This window comes from Branchiostoma floridae, chromosome 5 (assembly GCF_000003815.2).
Source record: "Branchiostoma floridae strain S238N-H82 chromosome 5, Bfl_VNyyK, whole genome shotgun sequence".
Taxonomy (NCBI): Eukaryota; Metazoa; Chordata; class Leptocardii; order Amphioxiformes; family Branchiostomatidae; genus Branchiostoma; species Branchiostoma floridae.
In genome coordinates, this window is record NC_049983.1 from 1,572,533 (window position 1) to 1,592,845 (window position 20,313).

At 41.5% G+C, this 20,313-nt stretch overlaps 3 protein-coding genes across 3 annotated transcripts; all 3 read right to left on the reverse strand.

The window, feature by feature from the left end:
• Positions 1-2,937: 2,937 nt before the first annotated feature.
• LOC118415474 (kelch repeat and BTB domain-containing protein 2-like) lies at positions 2,938-5,363 on the reverse strand. The gene is made up of 5 exons (XM_035820128.1): positions 5,152-5,363; positions 4,408-4,547; positions 3,776-3,985; positions 3,347-3,545; positions 2,938-2,943 (listed from the first exon to the last, which is right to left on the reverse strand). Exons 1-5 carry the CDS (start codon positions 5,344-5,346, stop codon positions 2,938-2,940), a joined length of 750 nt encoding a protein of 249 aa, XP_035676021.1. The 5' UTR covers positions 5,347-5,363.
• Positions 5,364-11,193: 5,830 nt separating this feature from the next.
• On the reverse strand, positions 11,194-13,672 carry LOC118416528 (kelch repeat and BTB domain-containing protein 8-like). Its single transcript, XM_035821659.1, has 4 exons — positions 13,412-13,672; positions 12,795-12,934; positions 12,474-12,683; positions 11,194-12,263 (listed from the first exon to the last, which is right to left on the reverse strand). The coding sequence occupies exons 1-4, from the start codon at positions 13,655-13,657 to the stop codon at positions 11,402-11,404; spliced, it is 1,458 nt and encodes a 485-aa protein (XP_035677552.1). The 5' UTR covers positions 13,658-13,672; the 3' UTR covers positions 11,194-11,401.
• A 2,103-nt stretch (positions 13,673-15,775) lies between these two features.
• LOC118416531 (kelch-like protein 18) lies at positions 15,776-19,952 on the reverse strand. The gene is made up of 5 exons (XM_035821662.1): positions 19,887-19,952; positions 19,221-19,481; positions 18,772-18,911; positions 18,457-18,657; positions 15,776-17,857 (listed from the first exon to the last, which is right to left on the reverse strand). The coding sequence occupies exons 1-5, from the start codon at positions 19,935-19,937 to the stop codon at positions 17,572-17,574; spliced, it is 939 nt and encodes a 312-aa protein (XP_035677555.1). The 5' UTR covers positions 19,938-19,952; the 3' UTR covers positions 15,776-17,571.
• Between the last annotated feature and the right edge of the window lie 361 nt (positions 19,953-20,313).

Here is a 20,313-nt window from a genome sequence, read left to right on the forward strand (position 1 = left end):
TTTATGCATGGTGATAGGCAGTGTTTCTGTAGCTACCGGCCTAGAAATAGTGTGACCGTGGCCGCGTTGCACAGGTGGCCGTTATAGACTATTTCTTAATGCTGAGGTCAATTGGAAAAATCCAAGGGACCGCCAAAAAGTGACCACAGTGGCCAGGTGGTCGCAATGCAAAGCTTGCCGCTAATGCAGGTTTGACTGTCGTAGTCTGTAGTCAAAATTTCAAAAATCTTCCAAGTGGAGCTTGCCCGAACTCCGCTAGGATTGTCGCGTCGTAAGTCAGCAATAAGTTGCCGCCACGTACGTAATGTTTTTGCCGCAGCCACTAGACTGTTGCCAGCCTTTCAGAATTCGAATACAGCATTGCTGGCCTTTCTAACTTTGGCTTAAAGGGTTGTCGGCTTTCGTTGTGTTGTCGGTTTTCGTGAAAATTGTGTTTTGGCCCAAGCCTCATTTTCGGTTATCCGTACGCCATGAATGTGAAGTGGCTTCCTGACCAGGTTCCTCTGAGGTGCTGTGTAAGTAAAATTGCAGTACTGCGCGTCATGTATATATATATATGTCAGGGTAGAGACTCCGATCTGGTAGAAATGGCGATTCTACCGGTAGAGATCCCGATCGGAGTTTCTGTCGACAGAGACTACGATCGAGATCTCTACCAATAGAGATCACATTTATCAAAGTCTGTGTGCCTTCATATCCCTGAATATTGATAGGGAATTGTCAAATATGTGAATTTATTGGGCTTAAGTGATCATCACAAGAGTTAGTTCAAATTTGCCTCAAATTGTGTCACTTAGAGAAGAAATTTAAGCCCAATAAATTCACATTCTTATGCATATAAGTAGTAGGTAAAAACAATGACTAAACCTGATAACTGAGTGTCTAATTTAGTATTAAGTACCAGACAAGTCCAGCAACATTCTCATTAGAAATGACTCAAACAAGATGGGGCTAATAACCATTTTCTGTTTTATCCGAATTGTGAATAATTTATTGCTTCACTATCAATGAGTAACTATCACTCTACACCAAGTTAGAAGTAGTATAAAAGTTTTTCTTCTTCTTCTTTCGTTACTGCTAAGCCCCTGTAAAAGGGATTATCAGCAGTGCGCATGCAAACATTGAAGGGCCATATCGAGATATCTAACAGTAGAATCGGTGATTGTGCTGGCAGAAATCCTGATCGGGGTCTCTGTTGACAGAAACTCCGATCAGGATCTCTACCAACAGAATCGGCAATTCTACCGGTAGAGATCGCGATCGGGATTTCTGTCGACAGAAACTCCGATCGGGATCTCTACCGGTAGAATTGCCGATTCTAACAGATCGGAGTCTGTACCCTGACATATATATATATAGATAGATAGATATAGATAGATAGATAGATAGAGATAGAGAGAGAGAGATGATAAAAAACAGTTCTAGATTTTTCTTTATAATTGGCTTGATTTCTTGCAAGGTCTTTCCCTTTCTGTCAACACCTGTCTTGTGATTAATGACAGTCTCAGGGCTCTGAATCCAAACAAGCCCTTCAACTGTGGTTTGAAAAATAACCAGCCAGCAGTAAGTTCAAACTAAAACTTCACTGTACCTACATTTTGTAATTCTATGTCTGTATGTGCCTTCAGGTCAATAAGTAAAGCTACCCTTAACCATATTAACATCATAGATATGTGGCAGTATGAAAAACTAAGATGCATTGTAATTATCACACTTTGCATTAATTATGCGAATTAGGCCCTTATTTGCATGAATGATATCTGTACATGTTCCACCTTACATATATAACATATCTTACATTTATCAAGGTCCTATTGTGGAACACATTGTAATAGTAGGAGATCGTCATTATAAATGCTAATCAACTATTAATTTCTATAAATTGCATACTTCTGCAGGTAAGACGTAAAGATCTCGGACTAAAGTTTGCCAAATCCCTTCTTCTTTCTAACTTTCCCAACATCCTCCCACCACACCGCTCTGAGGCACATAGTATAACCTCATAATGCTGACAACCTTAGACAGTTTAAATGCCAAACATCACGCTTCAGGAACACCACGCTACCATATGTCGCCGACCTCTTAAACGCACATTACACAATTAAGTGTCACATTTTGATAATTACTTATCAGATGGACATTCTCTGTGTCATTAAATGAATACACCACTTCTTTCCCATAACATTTATAACCATTACTCTCAAATACAACCGACCATAAACATACATACCATCCACAAAAAAGCAATAAATATTTCATGGAGGTATGAGGTCCCCGAACTCTAGTTCATGAACATACGTAACTTTCCAATTTATCTCTGAAGCAAAAGCCAAGGGATCCCTGAAGGGCCTGACCAGTGAAGGGCTGCTAGAATTGGCAACTTATTATGCGATCAAAAAAATACAAACCTCATTAAGGGAGAAAAAAAGAACATATATATACAATAACTGCGTAAAACATCCATTCATGAAGAGTATGGTGTCTGTTTATTACTGGTGTTAGATTCGGACACAGAACTTCCATTGTAAGGGTGGTCGGAAAACAAAGATGAAATCTAACAGTCCTCTGGGCTGTGCTCTGTAGGTCCTTATCCTGCACATTAATGCTGAAAAGCTTTTGAAGTGCCATGTGTTTGTGCCCCTGTAAGATATGGTAGGTACATACGTGCTACCCCGCACTGCTGGCGACCAAACGGACGATATTCCTTACCACGCCTAGGCATGGTGGCCTTCATATCTTTCCAAATAGCAGCAGACTCGTCATACACGTATACCAGATATTCGGCTAATGACTCTTGTTTGGCAATGTCATAGGCTCCTGACAATATATATAGTCGGTTCCCCAGTGCAAATAGATTTGCAAATTCAATCATCACACGTTCTCCTAGATTCAGAAGTTCTCCTAGATGTGGCAAGCCTCGCAGTTTCTGCCAGCGGTCTAACGCTGTATCGTACACAAAAGTCTGAATGCACTGACCATCTGTACATGTACAGAAAATCTTTGTTCCTACGGCAACAGCTGATGTGAATGGACGAATGGAACTCGGTGAGGTCCGCCTGTACCACCTGTCCTTGCTAGGGTCGTAGCAATGTACTTCCATGTATGTGAGGAAATACAGGTATGTACCACAGGACAATATTGGATTGTAGTGTGAACCTCTGTCATGGTGCAGCTGTGAACACTCTTGCCACTGATTTGTGTGCCGGTTGTACTTTCTCATCTGCAGCAACGGATTGTTTCTTTCAGGATAAACAGAAATGTAATACAAAATGTGATTGACTTCACAAAGGCGATCGAGGCACATAAAATCATCTTCTGGTCCCTTAGATATCGAGGACACACTTGCTTGTTCCCACACGTTTTTTGCATGATTGTACTTAAACAGGGACAAATGCATCTCATCCTCTGATTGTTTATTTTGCAGGATGTAGATGTCGTTATCACTGGTGACTGTCATGGCAGTGTAATCAGGAAAATCTTCAGGCCTGTAACTGCAGCTGATGTACTTCCCTTCCCGTGGGTTTAAGAAGAGAAGATCCTTTGAACTGGAGAGGACGAAATACATCGAAAATTGTCAATTTATGTCGACTAGAAACTCATACATTCTACAAAGATGAGACTGAAATCGCAGCATGCTGTGTTTTAGCAAATCTTATCTTTAATGAGAATGCCCTTTATAAGCAGGAATCATACAAATAGTACATGTATTGAATGTGGAATGAAATTTTCCAAGAATTGTTCACCGGTTACACCGTCAAACAAATAGTATACTAACCCCCATGTTTGATAGTACAACACGGCCATTTCCGTGGTCATCCCAAGCCTCGGCTTCAGTTTGAAGATCCCTTTCTGTACCACATTCATGATGACCTCAGAACTCCCAGGATCCTCCCTGACCAGGGCGTGTTCTAAGATGGCTGCCGTGTCGTCTGAGGTCAGCAGGTTAAAACGAATGTGAGTGAGGATGCTGGGTAGGTGGTGCAGTCTGTAGGGTAAAGAGTAGGGATGGGTTCAAGTTATTTCCTGGTATAACAGAAGCTTCTTCTATGGACCTATCATGAATCTCCTTTTAAAAGGCAATCCACCATTTGTTCCCAAGTTAGTTAAAATAGTTCTCATTGTTGTGCATTATGTATGTCTTTTTAATGTTGTAATCTGCGTCTGTTTGTGTATACATGTAATTGTGAAGTTGTATGTTAACGATGTTTAATGGACTAAATAAAGTATCAAAATATCCTGGACAATTATCCCTGATAGGGCTAAAGTGAAATGTGTCCATGATTATTTTCATTTCATGAAAACTACAGTGAACTCGTTTAGAGCACAGGTAAATTGGCCATAGGCCTTCAATACTAGTTAGTAAGCTTTGGATAAACCAACAACATACACAAATGTACCAATACACACCTGTCCTCCCTGCTGTACTGCACCCATCTCACCACAGCCTCCCACACTGTTGTCTCCTCTTTAACGTCCAGCTCATCATGGCTGATGATCTCAGTCAACTGATTCACACTCAGGCTGTAGAACCCTTCACTGGAGGCAACCTGTAAAGGCACAGACTACATGTATATGTATGTTACCTGGCTCATGTACTATGCAAAACAACCTTTCATTGGTAAAGCCTTCTTAAAACTAAAAAAAAAAACAGCATTGGGAGGTGGGTTCTATTCTTTGAAATAATACTGAAGACAGCTGTGCAGGGTACAAAATTCATATTTGTAGATGAAATTCTGTAATATAAAGATCACCACACTTACAGGGATGCAACCAAATATAATTTTCAAACGTTTTGTAATCATTTCAAACACAAAGAATTTTATGACAGATTCCAACCACCCTTTTATTCACCTCACCCTTGCAATAGAGGAGAGAAAAAAAGAGCCGAAGATTCCGTTTGACAGGGCACGTGGTGCGCCATGAGGAAATGGCAGGAGGGGTCTTGCTTTGGGAACCAAACGAGCCGCGCAGGCGTGGCCGCCCTTCGGTCACACTCAAGAAGCTACTGCTGGAGGACACGGGTTTGCAGGCTGGTGAGCTCCGTTCGATCATGCTGGACAGGAACATGTGGAGACGATGGTGTCACTTCTCCGAGGATGAACTGAACTGAACTAAAAAAGGAGTGACCTGCTATAAAAATAGATGACCTACCTCAACAAAGTTTCTATGAATCAACTGCAGACAACGGTTTTGGACAATGTCCACAGAGTAGACATCAGCAAACTTGTACAGGTCCACACAGGTGGAGTGCTCCACGTTCATGGCCATGTAGCTGCTGCAGGTGTCTCTCACATAGTCCAGTTGGAGGAGGTCGGCTGCCTGGTACAGGGGCTGCACTTTGTCCATTGACACATGGAGGGTTCCCGAGTAGATGTAACTCAGGATCTCTCCAAACATGCCTGCATCCAAGCCCTGAAAACGATGTAACACTAACAGATAAAGATCAAACATTTATCAGACAATAAACATGTACGATATTATCAGAGTACAGATAATGTCCAAGCAGATCCTATGATAGCATAATATAGTACCCAATACAAATAGTAGCCGATGCACGGTCCTGGGTAGGCTACACTTCTTTGCCAGTTTTTGATACACATTCTACTCAATGCTGCCATAGGATCTGCATGGAGGTTGTTATATAGACACGGTATTATGATCAGAGTAACATTATGTACAACAGGGAAATTTATCAAATTCCTTTAATTTGAATGAGGTAAAATTTTCATCCCATTCTTCAATTTTATCTACAAAATCTCTACTACCTGCACATCGTCATATGCGTAATTTTTATTGTACATGCTGGTAATAGCTAATTGTTATATGTGGCTGGCAAAGTTGACCTTTAACCCCTAAATACCAAAGATAAGTAGGGAGGAGGGCATAGTGGGGGACATGAACTTGTCTAACATTTGGGTAAACAATAGATTTGGCCTGTTCTAGATGTACTCTGTGATACTTAGCATTTCCAACAGTTACGTGCTCCACTCTATTGTAACCACACAATCCTACGTTTAAAACAACCGTCTTCTGCCGACTTTCCGCCATGTCACTTGTAAACATGGCCCTGAAGTAGGGGCTGGCCGCGGACAGAACAAGCCGATGGCAGAGAAACCGCCGGCCCTCGACTTCAAGGACGACATCCTGCAGTACCCCAGCCTTCTGTAAGTCACCCACAGTTCCAAGAAACCCTTGCAGATAGCTCTCTTCTTGGTAGGAACGAGGACGAACTGCGCTGACGTGGGGTTCTTGGTGTGCGGCGGCCATGTTGATGATGATGGCATGACCCCGGGTCAAAGGGTAGTTGGATTCGACACATACTGATTACCCCCATAACATAGCAGAAAGAGATGGACACGGATCACTGATGCTGTGAAGCACCTACGACCACTGTAGCAGAAAAAGTACTGACATCATTCCTTGAAATAGAGGGATGCTTACCATAGATCCAGGTCTACTATAATCAGATCTTGCACTGGTTTTGTGGCTTGTATTGAACCTAACATTATTAACGTTACCGATCACTGCGTGTATACAATTTGTACATTTTTTTAGTCTCCCTTGTTGCTTAGTTCTTTTTGTGCCGTGTCGCAGTCTGTATATACTGACTGATAGTAGAAGTTGGATAATACCTTAATTTTTAAAAATGCTAACTTTTGTTTTGACTATTGATATTTTCAAGTATTTACATGTTATGGCTTGATATGTTATGGATCAATTGTGTTGGAAACTACAGATCGACATTTTGTACTATTCGGGATGATGTTGTGATTTTTCCATGTTAATGATGCCTCTGAGGGGGCGAGAAAACAGTTTGCATAGATGGAATTACGACAAAAGTATGCATAATTTATCTGTGAATTTCTGAGTAGATCGATCGGATCATTAAACACAATAGTATTTCACGAAACGACTTCTTTTTCTTTCTAGCAATTAACATTCAAAGTTTAAAGACGGTAAAAAGCATATTACAGTTACATTTTTTTATGGAATATGTATATAAACTGGGCCGAATCTACTGTGAGTAAATTATGCAAATGATCATGTAACCATATAAATGTAAGGCGAGTAACAAATACAATGTTAATAACGCCACACAAAATACTGTAACATAGACGTGAAATTTCCTTTGCCTGTGTGCCACCGTAGTTACTTTACTGGGACTCACATACATGTACCAACCATACCCTCACCAAATACTACAATGGATACCCAAGTTTACTAACTAGGAATGCACTCAGAATAAATGTATCTCGTAGCTACTGCTGCGAAGCTGTTAGGACACAGATCATTAGTTCTGTTTTTACAGAAGGAAATTTGTCAATCTGTAAACCGTTTTACTTCTACCAAAGTATAAAATCTGGTACATCTATCCCACTTTTGAGCATTTGGCAAAAACCTAAGATCTAAACTAAATTAATCAGTTAAACAACCATTCAACAATTAAACAAAGTCAATTTTGCCCTGTCTTGTTTTATGTCCCATTGAGATATGGTAGGTATATACGTGCCACAGGGGAATAAGAACCACGCACTTCATAGGTTTTATGCGGTAGAATGGCCTTCAAGTCTCTCCAGGCATCAGCAGACCTGTCATACATAAACACAAGATATACAATGCCTTCCTGGGAGTCGCTAGTACAGGTTAACAACACGTGCAGCTGGTTCTCCAGTGCGAAAAAAATGGTCCGATAATAAACATAAAAGTTTTCTAGGTTCGGCAAGCCCTTCAGCTCCTGCCAGCGGTCTGACTCTGTATCGTACACCATAGCCTTAGTGAATATAAAGTCCGAGCAAAAAAATTCCGTTCCTATAGCAACAGCTGTGCTGACATCCGAGTGTTGGTGGGGTCCTCTCGAACCAACGGTCCTGTTCGGGTCGTAGCAATACACTTCCGTGTCCGTGAGGAAATACAGGTCTGGACCGCAGGACAATATACTACAAACGACACTAGAATATTGTTAAGTCTCAGTTGTGAACACTCCTGCCACTGGTTTGTGTGCGGGTTGTACTTTCTCATCTGCAGCAGTGGTCTGTCGTCTTCAGGATCAACAGCAGTGTAATACAGAACCCCATCAACTTCATAAAGGCCTTTCTCATACATGTTATCTTCTGGTCCCTTAGATATTGAGGACACACCTGCTTGTTCCCACGCGTTTTGTTCATGGTTGTACTTAAATAGAGACAACTGATTCTCCTCGTCTGATTCCTCAGTATGCAGGATAAAGATGTCGTTATCACTGGTGACTGTCATGTCACGGACATAAGGGAGGTCGTAACTGCAGCTGATGTACTTCCCTTCCTGAGGGTTAATGAAGAGGAACTCCTTGATTACGGAACTGGAGAGGGTTAAAAAACACAGTCAGTAAACCTGGAGCGATAATTCATATCTTTTTATTGGGATGAGGCTAGAATCACATGCACTGTTCTATCTTATTTTGTAGCTCCTTGAGAAGCATCCTTTAAAGCATTAGTAGGAATTAGATTAATAGTAGAACAAAATGACGGTACAATGGCCTAGTGGGTAGACTGTTCGCATTCGGAAGGTCGTGAGTTCGATCCCGGCCAAGTCATACCAAAGACTATACACCTTTCTCACGCGGCGGCCATGATAGATCTAAAACGAGTTCAATGTGGCAAACAAAAGGCTGTCCATCATAATTACCAGTTCGACCAATGGTAGCCTGCCAATTAGGAAATCGACCAATAAGTGAATGGCTGCAAATTCGTTAAAAATTTGCATTATTATGTTTTTATTTTGCATCTCTTAATGGACTATGGGGTCAGTCTACACTACTCTGTACATTTTTCGGTGCATAACACTTCTTGTAATATTTATTATTCCATCTTCTATCGTGAAAATTTGTGTGGTTTGGGGGAAAACTAAATGGGACCTGATTTTAGAAATAAGTTTTGTCTGTTTGCCTCATTGACCTCTTCTTGGATCTATCATGGCCGCCGCGTGAGAAAGGTGTATAAAAATGGCACATGCTGCTTTCTCTGCTTAGCACTCAGCATTCGGGAAAGAGTATGGAAGTTGAACACACACCACTACCAGTGGACTAGCCCTCTGCTGTAGTGATTGCGTTGTGTGTGGTCCAGGGCTAATGAAACAGAGATGGGCACCGCCATATGCGCCACAAATGGGCACCGCCCTTGGCGCGGGAAGGGTTTAACTTTTTTAACTAACATTATGCAAGGATTAATCACGACTAACATTGTACAAAGTCAGACAAATAAAAAAAAATACATGTCTGACTAACCTACGGGGATAGTTCAACAGCACAGCCATCTCTGTAGTCATCCCAGCATTATGAGTTCAGTCTTCTTCTAGTCATCCCAGCATCATGAGTTCAGTCTTCTTCTTGCTGATCTTGAGCCCTGTACTGATTGATGTTTCCTCCAGATGAGCTGTTTTGTCCTGCATCTGCTTTTGGTTGTGTGAGAGAAGTGCCAGGTCATCGGCAAAATCTAGGTCTTCCAGTTGTGTCCATAATGTCCATTGGATCCCAGTACTCTTCCCTCTAGTAGCTGTCCTCATGATCCAGTCTATTACCAGGAGGAAAAGAAACGGAGACAGTAAGCAACCCTGTCGCACTCCTGTCTTCACCTCAAAGCTTTCCTGCAGTACCCCAGCCTTCTGTAAGTCGCCCACAGTTCCAAGAAAGCCGTGCAGATAGCTCTCGTCTTGGTAGGAACAAGGACGAACTGCGCTGACGTGGGTTTCTTGGTCCGCGGCAGTCATTTGATGATGACGACATGACGCAGGGGTCAAAGGGTACATCGGCTAGAGAATCACTGATAACCCACATAATGTCGATGTAATAGTTCGATGTCCATATACCCAGAATACGATGTTGATGATGATGATTAATCCAAGGGTCAAAGTGTGTGTTGACAGACACTGATAATCCAAATGATGTGGCAGTTAGAATGCTTACACCTTTCCTAGAGATGGAAGAATGACTACCATAAGATGTAAATCACTAAATCAAGATATATGTACCACTTGCAAGGTTTTGTTTTACGTGCCGTTCTACCAAATTCCGTCAATACTTCTTAAAATTCACCGACAAAAAGGAAACAATTCTCCTTCTAACATCACAAAACCCACACATAATATAAAAGGTGGCATCTTTCGTCTTCCACTGTCTTTGAAAAAGGACTTGAACCCAATAACCCAAGGATCTAGAGCTTTCAATAGTTTTAGACAAGAATAGACACCTGTAATATTGTTTTTACATTGTTGTAACCTCCCATGTTTCCTGCAATTAGCCCACAGGCAAGAATTTGCAATAAACTTTATTTATTATCAGCTTTGGTAGTAAAAATATGCCCCATGCCTGTAATGTTTCTTCTCGATTTAGTATGCGGGCACGTGTCTGTATGTGAATACATCCAATTCCAATCAGATGTTGGGCCTGCTGATAGCTTATATAAGAACCAATATTACACCAGTTTGTATCTTTCTTTTAAAACATGATTCAACTTTGTCATGATTTTACTTGGCACGTCTTTGCATTTCAATGTTGTTGAAAATAGATGTTTCACAATACATGTGATAATGTAGTGCGCCGGTAAAGGTTACACATCCAGGTAATAAGAAATACCCCAAATCAGATACTCATGCAGCTGGATATTATTTTGGAAACGTCAGACGTCACAACGTTAGCATCCACTAGTAAATGTGATAATGTAGTGATTTTTCTGTGCTAAGAAGGCCTTCAACTTTGAGAAAATTCCAAAAAAGTGTTTCATAAATGTTATGATGACACGATTAGTTCATGTCCCCTTCAAAGTAAAAATGTTCTTCAGACAGAATAGAACAAAATGACGACTATCTTTCCAGCAGTACATATTTATTGTTAAAAATGATACAAAAAGCATTATTCTGGAATTATACATTATATCTGCGATGCATGTCTATAATCTGATGTGCCTAACTTTACAAATGGCTTAAAACAAACAAACGTTAACAGTAAATAACACACCTGTGACGCAATAAACCTAAACATTTTGTACAATGGTAATGGCATCACAGAAAAAAAATATATGGAAAATGCCATTAGAATCACATAGGACTTAATGTAATGTTAAATAAATATCGCCTCAGTCTGCTACCCTCCTATAGTTTACTGAAACTACCCCCTCCCCCAATCGCCCCAACCAAATACAACGAGGGGAAATTAACAGATTTTAGCCAGTGTATGTATTTCTGCTGTTAGGTTTTAAGACCAATACAAAAAAAGATGGAAACATGTCTATAAATCTACCACTACAATATAAATCCCATAGTTGAGACTTTCAGCAAAACCCGTGATCTGAACAAAATGTTATCGATCTACCCTGCCGGGCACTCTATGCATCCTTTACCTAACGACAAAAGCGTCAGGAATTATGTTTTATGCCCCCCTAAGATATGACAGGTATATACGTGCCACAGGGCAATGAAAACCATACGTAAAATACTCCGTATTAGGCAGGGTTGCCCTCATGTCTGTCCAGGTATCAGCAGACCTGTCATACACATATACTAGATTGATGAATCCTTCTTGGGAGTCACTACAGCAGGTTAAGAAGATGTGCAGTTGGTTCCCCATTGCGAAGAGACTGGGAACATTATCAATATCAAAGTTTCCTGGGTTCGGCCAGCCTTGCAGTTTCTGCCAGCAGTCTAACTCTGTGTCGTACACCATGGTCTGAGTTAAGTTCATGTCTGTGCAGAAAATCTCTGTTCCCATGGCAACGGCAGTACAGACTTCAGGAATGTACCCTGGTGAGGTCCGCTTGCTCCAACGGTCCTGGCTTGGGTCGTATCGATGCAGTTCCGAGCTCGTGAGGAAATATAGGAATGAGCCACAGGACAATGCTACATAGTAGTCGTAGTATTCAGTAATGTCAATTTGCTGTGAACACTCCTGCCACTGGTCCATGCCCTGGTTGTACTTTATCATCCTTATATCGCCTTCGGATACATCAACAAAAAGACAGCATAAAATCCCATTAACTCCAATAAGGTACTTTCTGTTGTATCTCGAATATTCCATAGATATTGAGGACATACCAGCATCTTCCCACACATTTCCCGCATGGTTGTACTTAAACATGGACAACTTATTGTTACTCTCTTGCTCACGAGTCAGGACGTAGATGTTGTTATCGCTGGTGACTGTCATGGCTGTGGAATCAGGAAGGTCTTCATTCCTGTAACTACAGCTGATGTACTTCCTTTCCAGGGGGTTTATGAAGATGACGTCATTGGCACTAGAGAGGAAAAAGTATATCAGAAACTGTCAATAAAACTGGACTGGAAACTCATAACTCTTTAGGGATGAGGCTAGATCACAACTTGCACTGGTCTTTCAAATTCTGTAGTCTCTTCATTTATTACATTCAGGCCCTTAAACTGTGGAATGGTAGTGTACAATGATTTTTTTCAGTTAAAAAAAATCAAACAAATAAATATTTACCGACCCACTGGCCTGATTGGGCAGCAGGGCCATTTCCGTGAACATCCCAAGCCTCGGTTTCAGATCGGGGTTTCCTTTCTGTACCACATTACTGATGACCTCAGAACTCCCAGGATCCTCCCTGACCAGAGGGTGTTCCAAGATGGCTGCCCTGTCGCCTAAGGTCAGCAGGTTGAAACGGATGTGAGGGAGGATGCTGGGCAGGTTGGGCAGTCTGTAGGAACAAGGTAGTTGTGTGTTCAGATGATTTCTTGGTATCAAAGCAGCTCCTTACTTTTTTTACTCAGTTTGTCTTGATATGCACCAATAGAGAATTAACACAAACCTGTTCTCTCTGCTGTGCTGCACCCATCTCACCACAGCCTCCCACACTGCTGTCTCCTCTTTAACATCCAGCTCATCGTGGCTGATGATCTCAGTCAGCTGATTCACAGTCAGGCTGCAAAACTCGATGGTAAAGGAAAACTGTGGATGCAGATTACATGTACATGTACCAAGGCACTGCGGAAAAGCGTGTCTTTATATTGTGCTTTCATGCAATATGTATATGAATATGTCATATAATATGGTCTTTTTCAAAACGACCAGCACTTTTTTTCTATCTGTATCCACGTCGCCGGTATAACTACCGATCGGTGTAACACACTGCCTTAGCCCGGGACCTCAACTTTATAGGGGTTGCTTCATGTAGATGTACTGTCACACCTAACCTTTAAACCAAAAATGCTTAAAAGATTTAGTTTAAATGCGCCCTTTCCCCATAATATTTGTTATGATGGGTTCATTTTATTCAAAATATTGCATACTTCATTGAAGGGTACATTTCCTTTCCCATATCATATAGTTTCTAAAGTTCTTTGAACCATATTGCAGTGTATGCAACATAGATGCGTAATTGAATTGCTATTTTGGACACTGGCCTTACACAATATGAAGACTAACCTCAGTAAATTGGCTCGCAATCCCCAGCAGACAAGCTTTACGGACAATGTCTACAGAGTAGACATCAGCAAACTTGTACAGGTCCACACAGGTGGAGCGCTCCACGTTCATGGCCATGTAGTTGCTGCAAGTGTCTCTCACATAGTCCAGTTGGAGGAGGTCGGCTGCCTGGTACAGGGGCTGCACTTTGTCCAGGGACACATGGAGGGTTCCCGAGTAAACGTAACTCAGGATCTCCCCAAACATGCCTGCATCCAAACCCTGTAAACAATATAACTTAACAATGTTCAAACATTTACCACATATAACAATCTCATTATCAGGGTATTATATACAGTAGGGGAAATATATCAGTATCACAGCTTCTTTGATTTAGGACCAAATTCACATCCCATTCTCCAATTTAATCTACAACAGCTATTTGCGTATTTAGTTATATGTTCCTGTTAACTAAGCGCAACTGAATTTTCAATTAAGAAATACATACTCATAAGGTCGCAGCCCACAGTATTTATCCGCGACCCCCGTGGTCTATTACGCAGGGGTTAAAAAGTAGTGCGTCCGAAATCTGGACTCGCCTGTAAACACCGTAACGTGAAAGACAGCGGAGGATGAGCTTTGCTATATGGTAGTATAAGGAGTCGACTTTCAGGTGATATGAGTAAGGTTTTGATGTTTGTCCATTTGGTGTATAAATGTGCGTGACCTTTACAGCTGACTGCCTGGGTGAGTCGGCTGCAGTTCCGTATGGCCCCGCATGGCCCTATTTAAAAGTGGGCGTCATAATAAAAAAAAAAAAAACACAACTTTTTTTGCTTTTCAGTCATTTTGTAGATTCAACCCTCAACTTCAACATACTAGTTCGGCGTACTTGAAAACTGCACCCTACTATGATTTTATCGGCATTGATGTGAGTCACCTTGCGGTCCTTAACTATAGAAATCCCCATAGGCGAAAAACTGTGTTCTGCTACCATAACGGGGGTCCCGTGCTCGAGGAGGTGCCTCGACCACGTTAAACAGCCTCATTACTCATACTGGGTACCTACTGGCTGGCAAAATACACCAGATGATTATACAATTTTGGCTCGCAAAGTTGACCTTTAACCCCTAAATACAAAAAAAAAAAGGTCAGTAAGTGGGGAGGGGGGTATAACGGGGGATATGTCTAACATTTGCGTTTACAATTGATTTGGCCTGTTTTAGATGTACTCTGTGATACGTAGCATTTCCAAAAGTTACGTGGTTCACTATATTCTAACCAAACGTTAGCCTCTACCAGGTTTCGTGGATCGGTGATCTAATTGTAGAAATTGGACAAATAGAGTCTATAGTACGCTAGGGGAGTTAGCCGGCCAGAAGAGTACGTTTCCTCACCACGATGTGAGGATAATGATTCTACCGATCCACGGAGCCTGGTAGAGGCTAACCAAACAAAACGCCAACCATACTTGTATAACAACAGTCTTCTGACGACTTTCCGCCATGTCACTTGTAAACATGGCCCTGAAGTAGGGGCTGGCCGCGGACAGAACAAGCCGATGGCAGGGAAACCGCCGGCCCTCGACTTCAAGGACGACATCCTGCAGTACCCCAGTCTTCTGTAAGTCGCCCACAGTTCCAAGAAACCCGTGCAGATAGCTCTTATCTTGGTAGGAACGAGGACGAACTGCGCTGACGTGGAGTTCTTGGTGTGTGGCAGCCATGTTGATGATGATTGTGTGACCTCAGGGTCAAACGGAAGGTAGACAAACACCGATTACCCACATAATGTAGCAGTACGAGTGCCAGAATCATCTCTCAAGATGAATGACGATAGTAAGATACAAGGTATCGATATATGTAGTGCTATCTTCAAGGTTCTGTTTTTAATTATAGATGCCATTTACTTGTTATTACTGCCTTACGCTCCAAGCATCGATACACCCATAGCAATATGTTCTTGTACTACACTGGACAACGAACCGCTTCCACTGATTTACAATATTTTTCGGCTTGACAGAACGGGCACGTTGATGCATGTGACTGAGGGTGCATGAATTGGTCAATCTAAAAAGTACAATGTAAGCGTAGAATAAGCATCTAACATAGATACAGTTTTAATGTGCCGTGTGACTGCATATGGTTGCCTATGCATGCATGGTAATTGCATACAAGTTTCCTGATTGTTATCAGTTTTCTGACGATTTTTTTATTGCACATAACATTTTCTGATTGCATACCGGATTTTTCCTAAGGTAGGCCGTCAGAAGACTGAACAAAAGTGACATTAAGATGATAAAACGACCACGAACATTTCCCTTTTACTGTAGTCAGAGATCATCCTACCCTATAGCCATTGCAACTCATATAAAAGGACACGACTCTGTTTTTTAATCATTTATTGATACTAGGTTTGGGTTAATAAGAAAAATTATCTACTAATCATTATTATCCACACGTGACCTTATCATCTCATAACTCTACTTAAACTGAAATAGTCACTTACTTTTTATACTAAAGACAGCTATTCAATTGATGAATACCATGGATATTTACTGTTATAAGAAATGAGAAGACAGTCTAATACAAAAACTGGAATACAATATCTTGAACACATATAAAAACACAGAACATCAGTTGGTCTCAAATTAAAGGTATTACATCCTATTTCCTGGAAACTTAACAATATAAACACCAAACAAAATAGGTCACTAATTAATTCCAAATTGTACCTTCTTATATTCTACACAAGCTAGCCTCTCCTGATATGAATCTAGTCAAGGTCCTGGAGTCTGCAACGGATGCAGATCTATGTGTATGTACTTCAAATTCAACTTGTTTCGCTGTAGTTTTATTTCATGGTGGGAGCCAAACATTGGGTTTATTTCGGTGTGTATCAAGTTCACAGTGGAAAAATATTGTGTCAAGTAGTTATACAAGGGAAGCATATTTATGGTGCTACGAATTCACGGTGGAGGTCACAGTGAAAACTATGAAAATAAAACCACGACGAAAGTTCCATGACTTCCTGGCACTTACTAATGTCGTCACAGAGATCCTGTCTCTGCCAGGACTAGGAATTACCTTATGTTTACCGGAATAATTCCAACTGGTCACATATATCTGCGACCTTCAAATGAAAAAAAGAAATTTAAGAGACACGCAATGTCCCCCAGCTATACACAGTTTAGATATACAGTAGTGCATTACGCTGGGGGCATTGGGAATCTATTCAGACACATATACTTATATTGCAGATATGTGTGAAAGGATAGACTAATGCTGCTAGCCCTGGCCTGTGGAAAAGCTTCTGTGAAATGTGTTGCACTTGGGATCTGTCAAACACAATGTTTTTCAAAGAGGCGAACATAAGCAAACAGGCACATAAATGTAATGGAGTGTTCACAATATAACCTTGATCACAATCTGTTACTTTGTCCTCAGCATTATGCAATAATTATCCGATTTTCACCAGATATATCAGAAAAGGAAGGGTACCCTTAAGTGATATGAAACTTCTAACAAGTGGACAAAATTGGCAAACTTTTAAGATTACTGGTAGAAATCACCGAATCTTAGACAGTTATAGTGTTGACATTATACACCGTTTGCACCCTCAGTGCTAGCTGTACCCTGTGTGTTCAGATGCGGCAGGTACATACGAGCCACAGGAAACATTGGGTCAAACATATACCAACGGCCTTCGGACAGGATAGACAACTCTTTCCAAACACGTTCACACTTGTCATACACACAAACCAGCCAAACTTCTCTCAACTCCCCTGCAGTATAGCCATGTACCACTGCATGCAGCTTGTTTTCGAGCACAAAGAGACTGATGTTTTCAATCCCATAACCTGTGTTCAGCCACCCTGGAAGCTCATGCCAGCTGTCTGCCTCTGTGTCATACACCAGTGTCTTGTTTAAGTCATAGTCCGTGCTGAATATTTCTGTGCCAATTGCAACTGCGTTATAGACTTCAGGAATGTGCTCTGACCAGGATTTTCCGCACCACTGGTCTGCCTTTGGGTCGTAACAATACAATTGTGTCCGTGTAAAGATATAGATGTGGTGATTGCAGGATACCGCCACGTTGTAGTCCAACTGCCCGTCATGCTGAAGAGTGGAACAGTTGTGCCACTTGTTTGTGTGCTCGGGTTGTACTTCTTTAACACCACCTCAGGCAGTGATGATGTCACAATGAGGTAAAAGCTGTCCATCAATTTCCATAAGGTAGTCAGAAGGTGGGTAGTGGTCGCTTGGGTCTACCATACATACTGAAGACTTACGTTCCCAATTGTTCTTGATATGGTTGTACTTAAACAGAGCATGCTTTTGGCTGGACTCTCTAGCCAGAAAGTAGATGTCATTATCAGTAGTAACTGTTCCTGCGACTGGACATATGTCGTAGTGACACCTGATGTACTTCCCTTGCCCTGGGTTCATCCACAGCATCTCTTTTGTGCTGTAAAGGATGAGATGAAGCATTCAATGTTCAGTCACATTAAGTCTTATCTATAAAATTCATCCCACATTCATGCCACAGCAATTGTACTTGTTGGTCCTCGAATGTAAAAAATGTATATATATATCGCTAAAGGGGAATACCAACATAAACCCGGAAAGCCCTTCCCTTCGTACACAAAGTCTAAAAGATTGAAAATGGTTAGATGTGAGTTTTTTCCCCAGCCTTCTTTTTTCTCATATTGTCGCCATGCTGCATATTGCTAAGAAATACCAGGGAACCAAGAAACCAATAGGTGTGGCCCCTTTCAAACTTTCACAAAGTTACTGTAGACTTATTAATAACTGTACACAGGATTAATAAACGTGCATTCAAAGCACACAAAAAATAAGTCTGTTATTAATCTTTAACATTTGCAGCAAAAAGCGAATGAAAACCTAATGTATCATTTTTAATGAATGAACAAGAGCCATATTTCTTTTGCTGCGGAGAGACAATATTGCAGTTGTCATTGATGGAAAAGGGGATATTTTACTTATTGCTGACACTGATGCTGATTAAACGAAAGGAGCACGAGCCTGTACTTATTTTCAACACACCTTTCAGTGAAAAGTAGAGCCATTTCCAGTGTGTCCATCCCGACCCTCCTCTTCATGTTGGAAGTCTCCTTTACCACGTTCCTGATAGCAGATCTCCCAGGATCCTCGCTGATCAGGGGGTGATCCAAGATGGCCACCATGTTGTACGGGGTCAGCAGGTTGAAGCGGATGTGAGGGAGGATGTTGGGTAGGTGGTGCAGTCTGTAGGGTACAGGATGGGGTGGATTTATCTGACATTTTGGTGCAACATCAACATTGTCAATGAATTATGTTTATTCCATGATAGAACCGTCAGTTTTACCTAAAAACACAAACCTGTCCTCCCTGCTGTGCTGCACCCATCTCACCACAGCCTCCCACACTGTTGTCTCCTCTTTGACATCCAGCTCATCGTGGCTTATGATCTCAGTCAGCTGATTCACACTCAGGCTATAAAACTCCTCACTGGAGGCAACCTGTGGCAGTAGAGTACATATACTGTATGGTACGGTGAAATGCAAAGGCTTCTTAAAACTGATGATAATGATGAAGAAAACTGAAAAGCACTGAAAAGTAGGCTATAAAAACTATTTATATCTTTCTGCTGTTAAGAAATTCCTTTTTTTTAGATGACATCTTCTAAGATAACAGTCGCTTTACTTATAAAGAAACTGTAATTTGTATTTAGCAAACTCTAGAGTTTCAAGAAGGATTTAAACCACCTATGTATGAGAGAAAAGCAAAACAGAAATGAAGTGAAGTTGTCAAAATAGCATCAGACCAACCTCAACAAAGCTTCTTTGGATAAACTGCAGACAAGCTTTTTTGACAATGTCCACAGAGAAGACATTCGCAAACTTGTACAAGTCCACACAGGTGCAGCGCTCCACGTTCATGGCTAAGTAGCTGCTGCAGGTGTCTCTCACATAGTCCAGTTGGAGGAGGTCGGCTGCCTGGTACAGGGGCTGCACTTTGTCCAGGGACACACGGAGGGTTCCCGAATAGATGTAACTTAGGATCTCCCCAAACATGCCTGCATCCAAGCCCTGCAAAACAGTAAATCGTAATAATGTTCAAACATTTAACACATGAGGTATCATTATCAGGGTGTATAAGGAAGGGAAATATATCACATTTGCTTGTTTATCTTATGAAGGTCATTATCTCTACTACTTCTTATGTGTACTTAATCTGTGTCCGATAACTGTAAATAATTTTTTTTTTTGTGTTAAAAATACATGCTCATTATAATGTGGCCACAAAGATGAACTTTGACCCCAATATGAGGCCACTAGGTGGGGAGGGGGGCATGATGTGGGGCAAATGAAAGTTTGATTTGTTCATTTTGGTAAAAAAAGGATCTCAACTGCTTCACATCTTCTCTATGGTACGTAGCATCTTTGCAAGTTCTCTGTCTACTCTATTCTAACTCTATTCTACACCGACCCTACCTGTAAAACAACCGTCTTCTGGCGACTTTCCGCCATGTCACTTGTAAACATGGCCCTGAAGTAGGGGCTGGCCGCGGACAGAACAAGCCGATGGCAGGGAAACCGCCGGCCCTCGACTTCAAGGACGACATCCTGCAGTACCCCAGCCTTCTGTAAGTCACCCACAGTTCCAAGAAACCCGTGCAGATAACTCTCGTCTTGGTAGGAACGAGGACGAACTGCGCTGACGTGGGGTTGTTGGTCTGCGGCAGCCATGTTGATGATGATGACATGACCCCAGTGTCAAAGGGTAGCTTGACTTGACTAACTCTGATTACCAACATAATGTAGCAGTAAGAGTGGTGCCATCTCTCGGGAAGGAAGGATGTCTGCCATAAGATACAGAAAACCCATACCGTCATTTGACAGGGATTTGTTTACTCTTTAT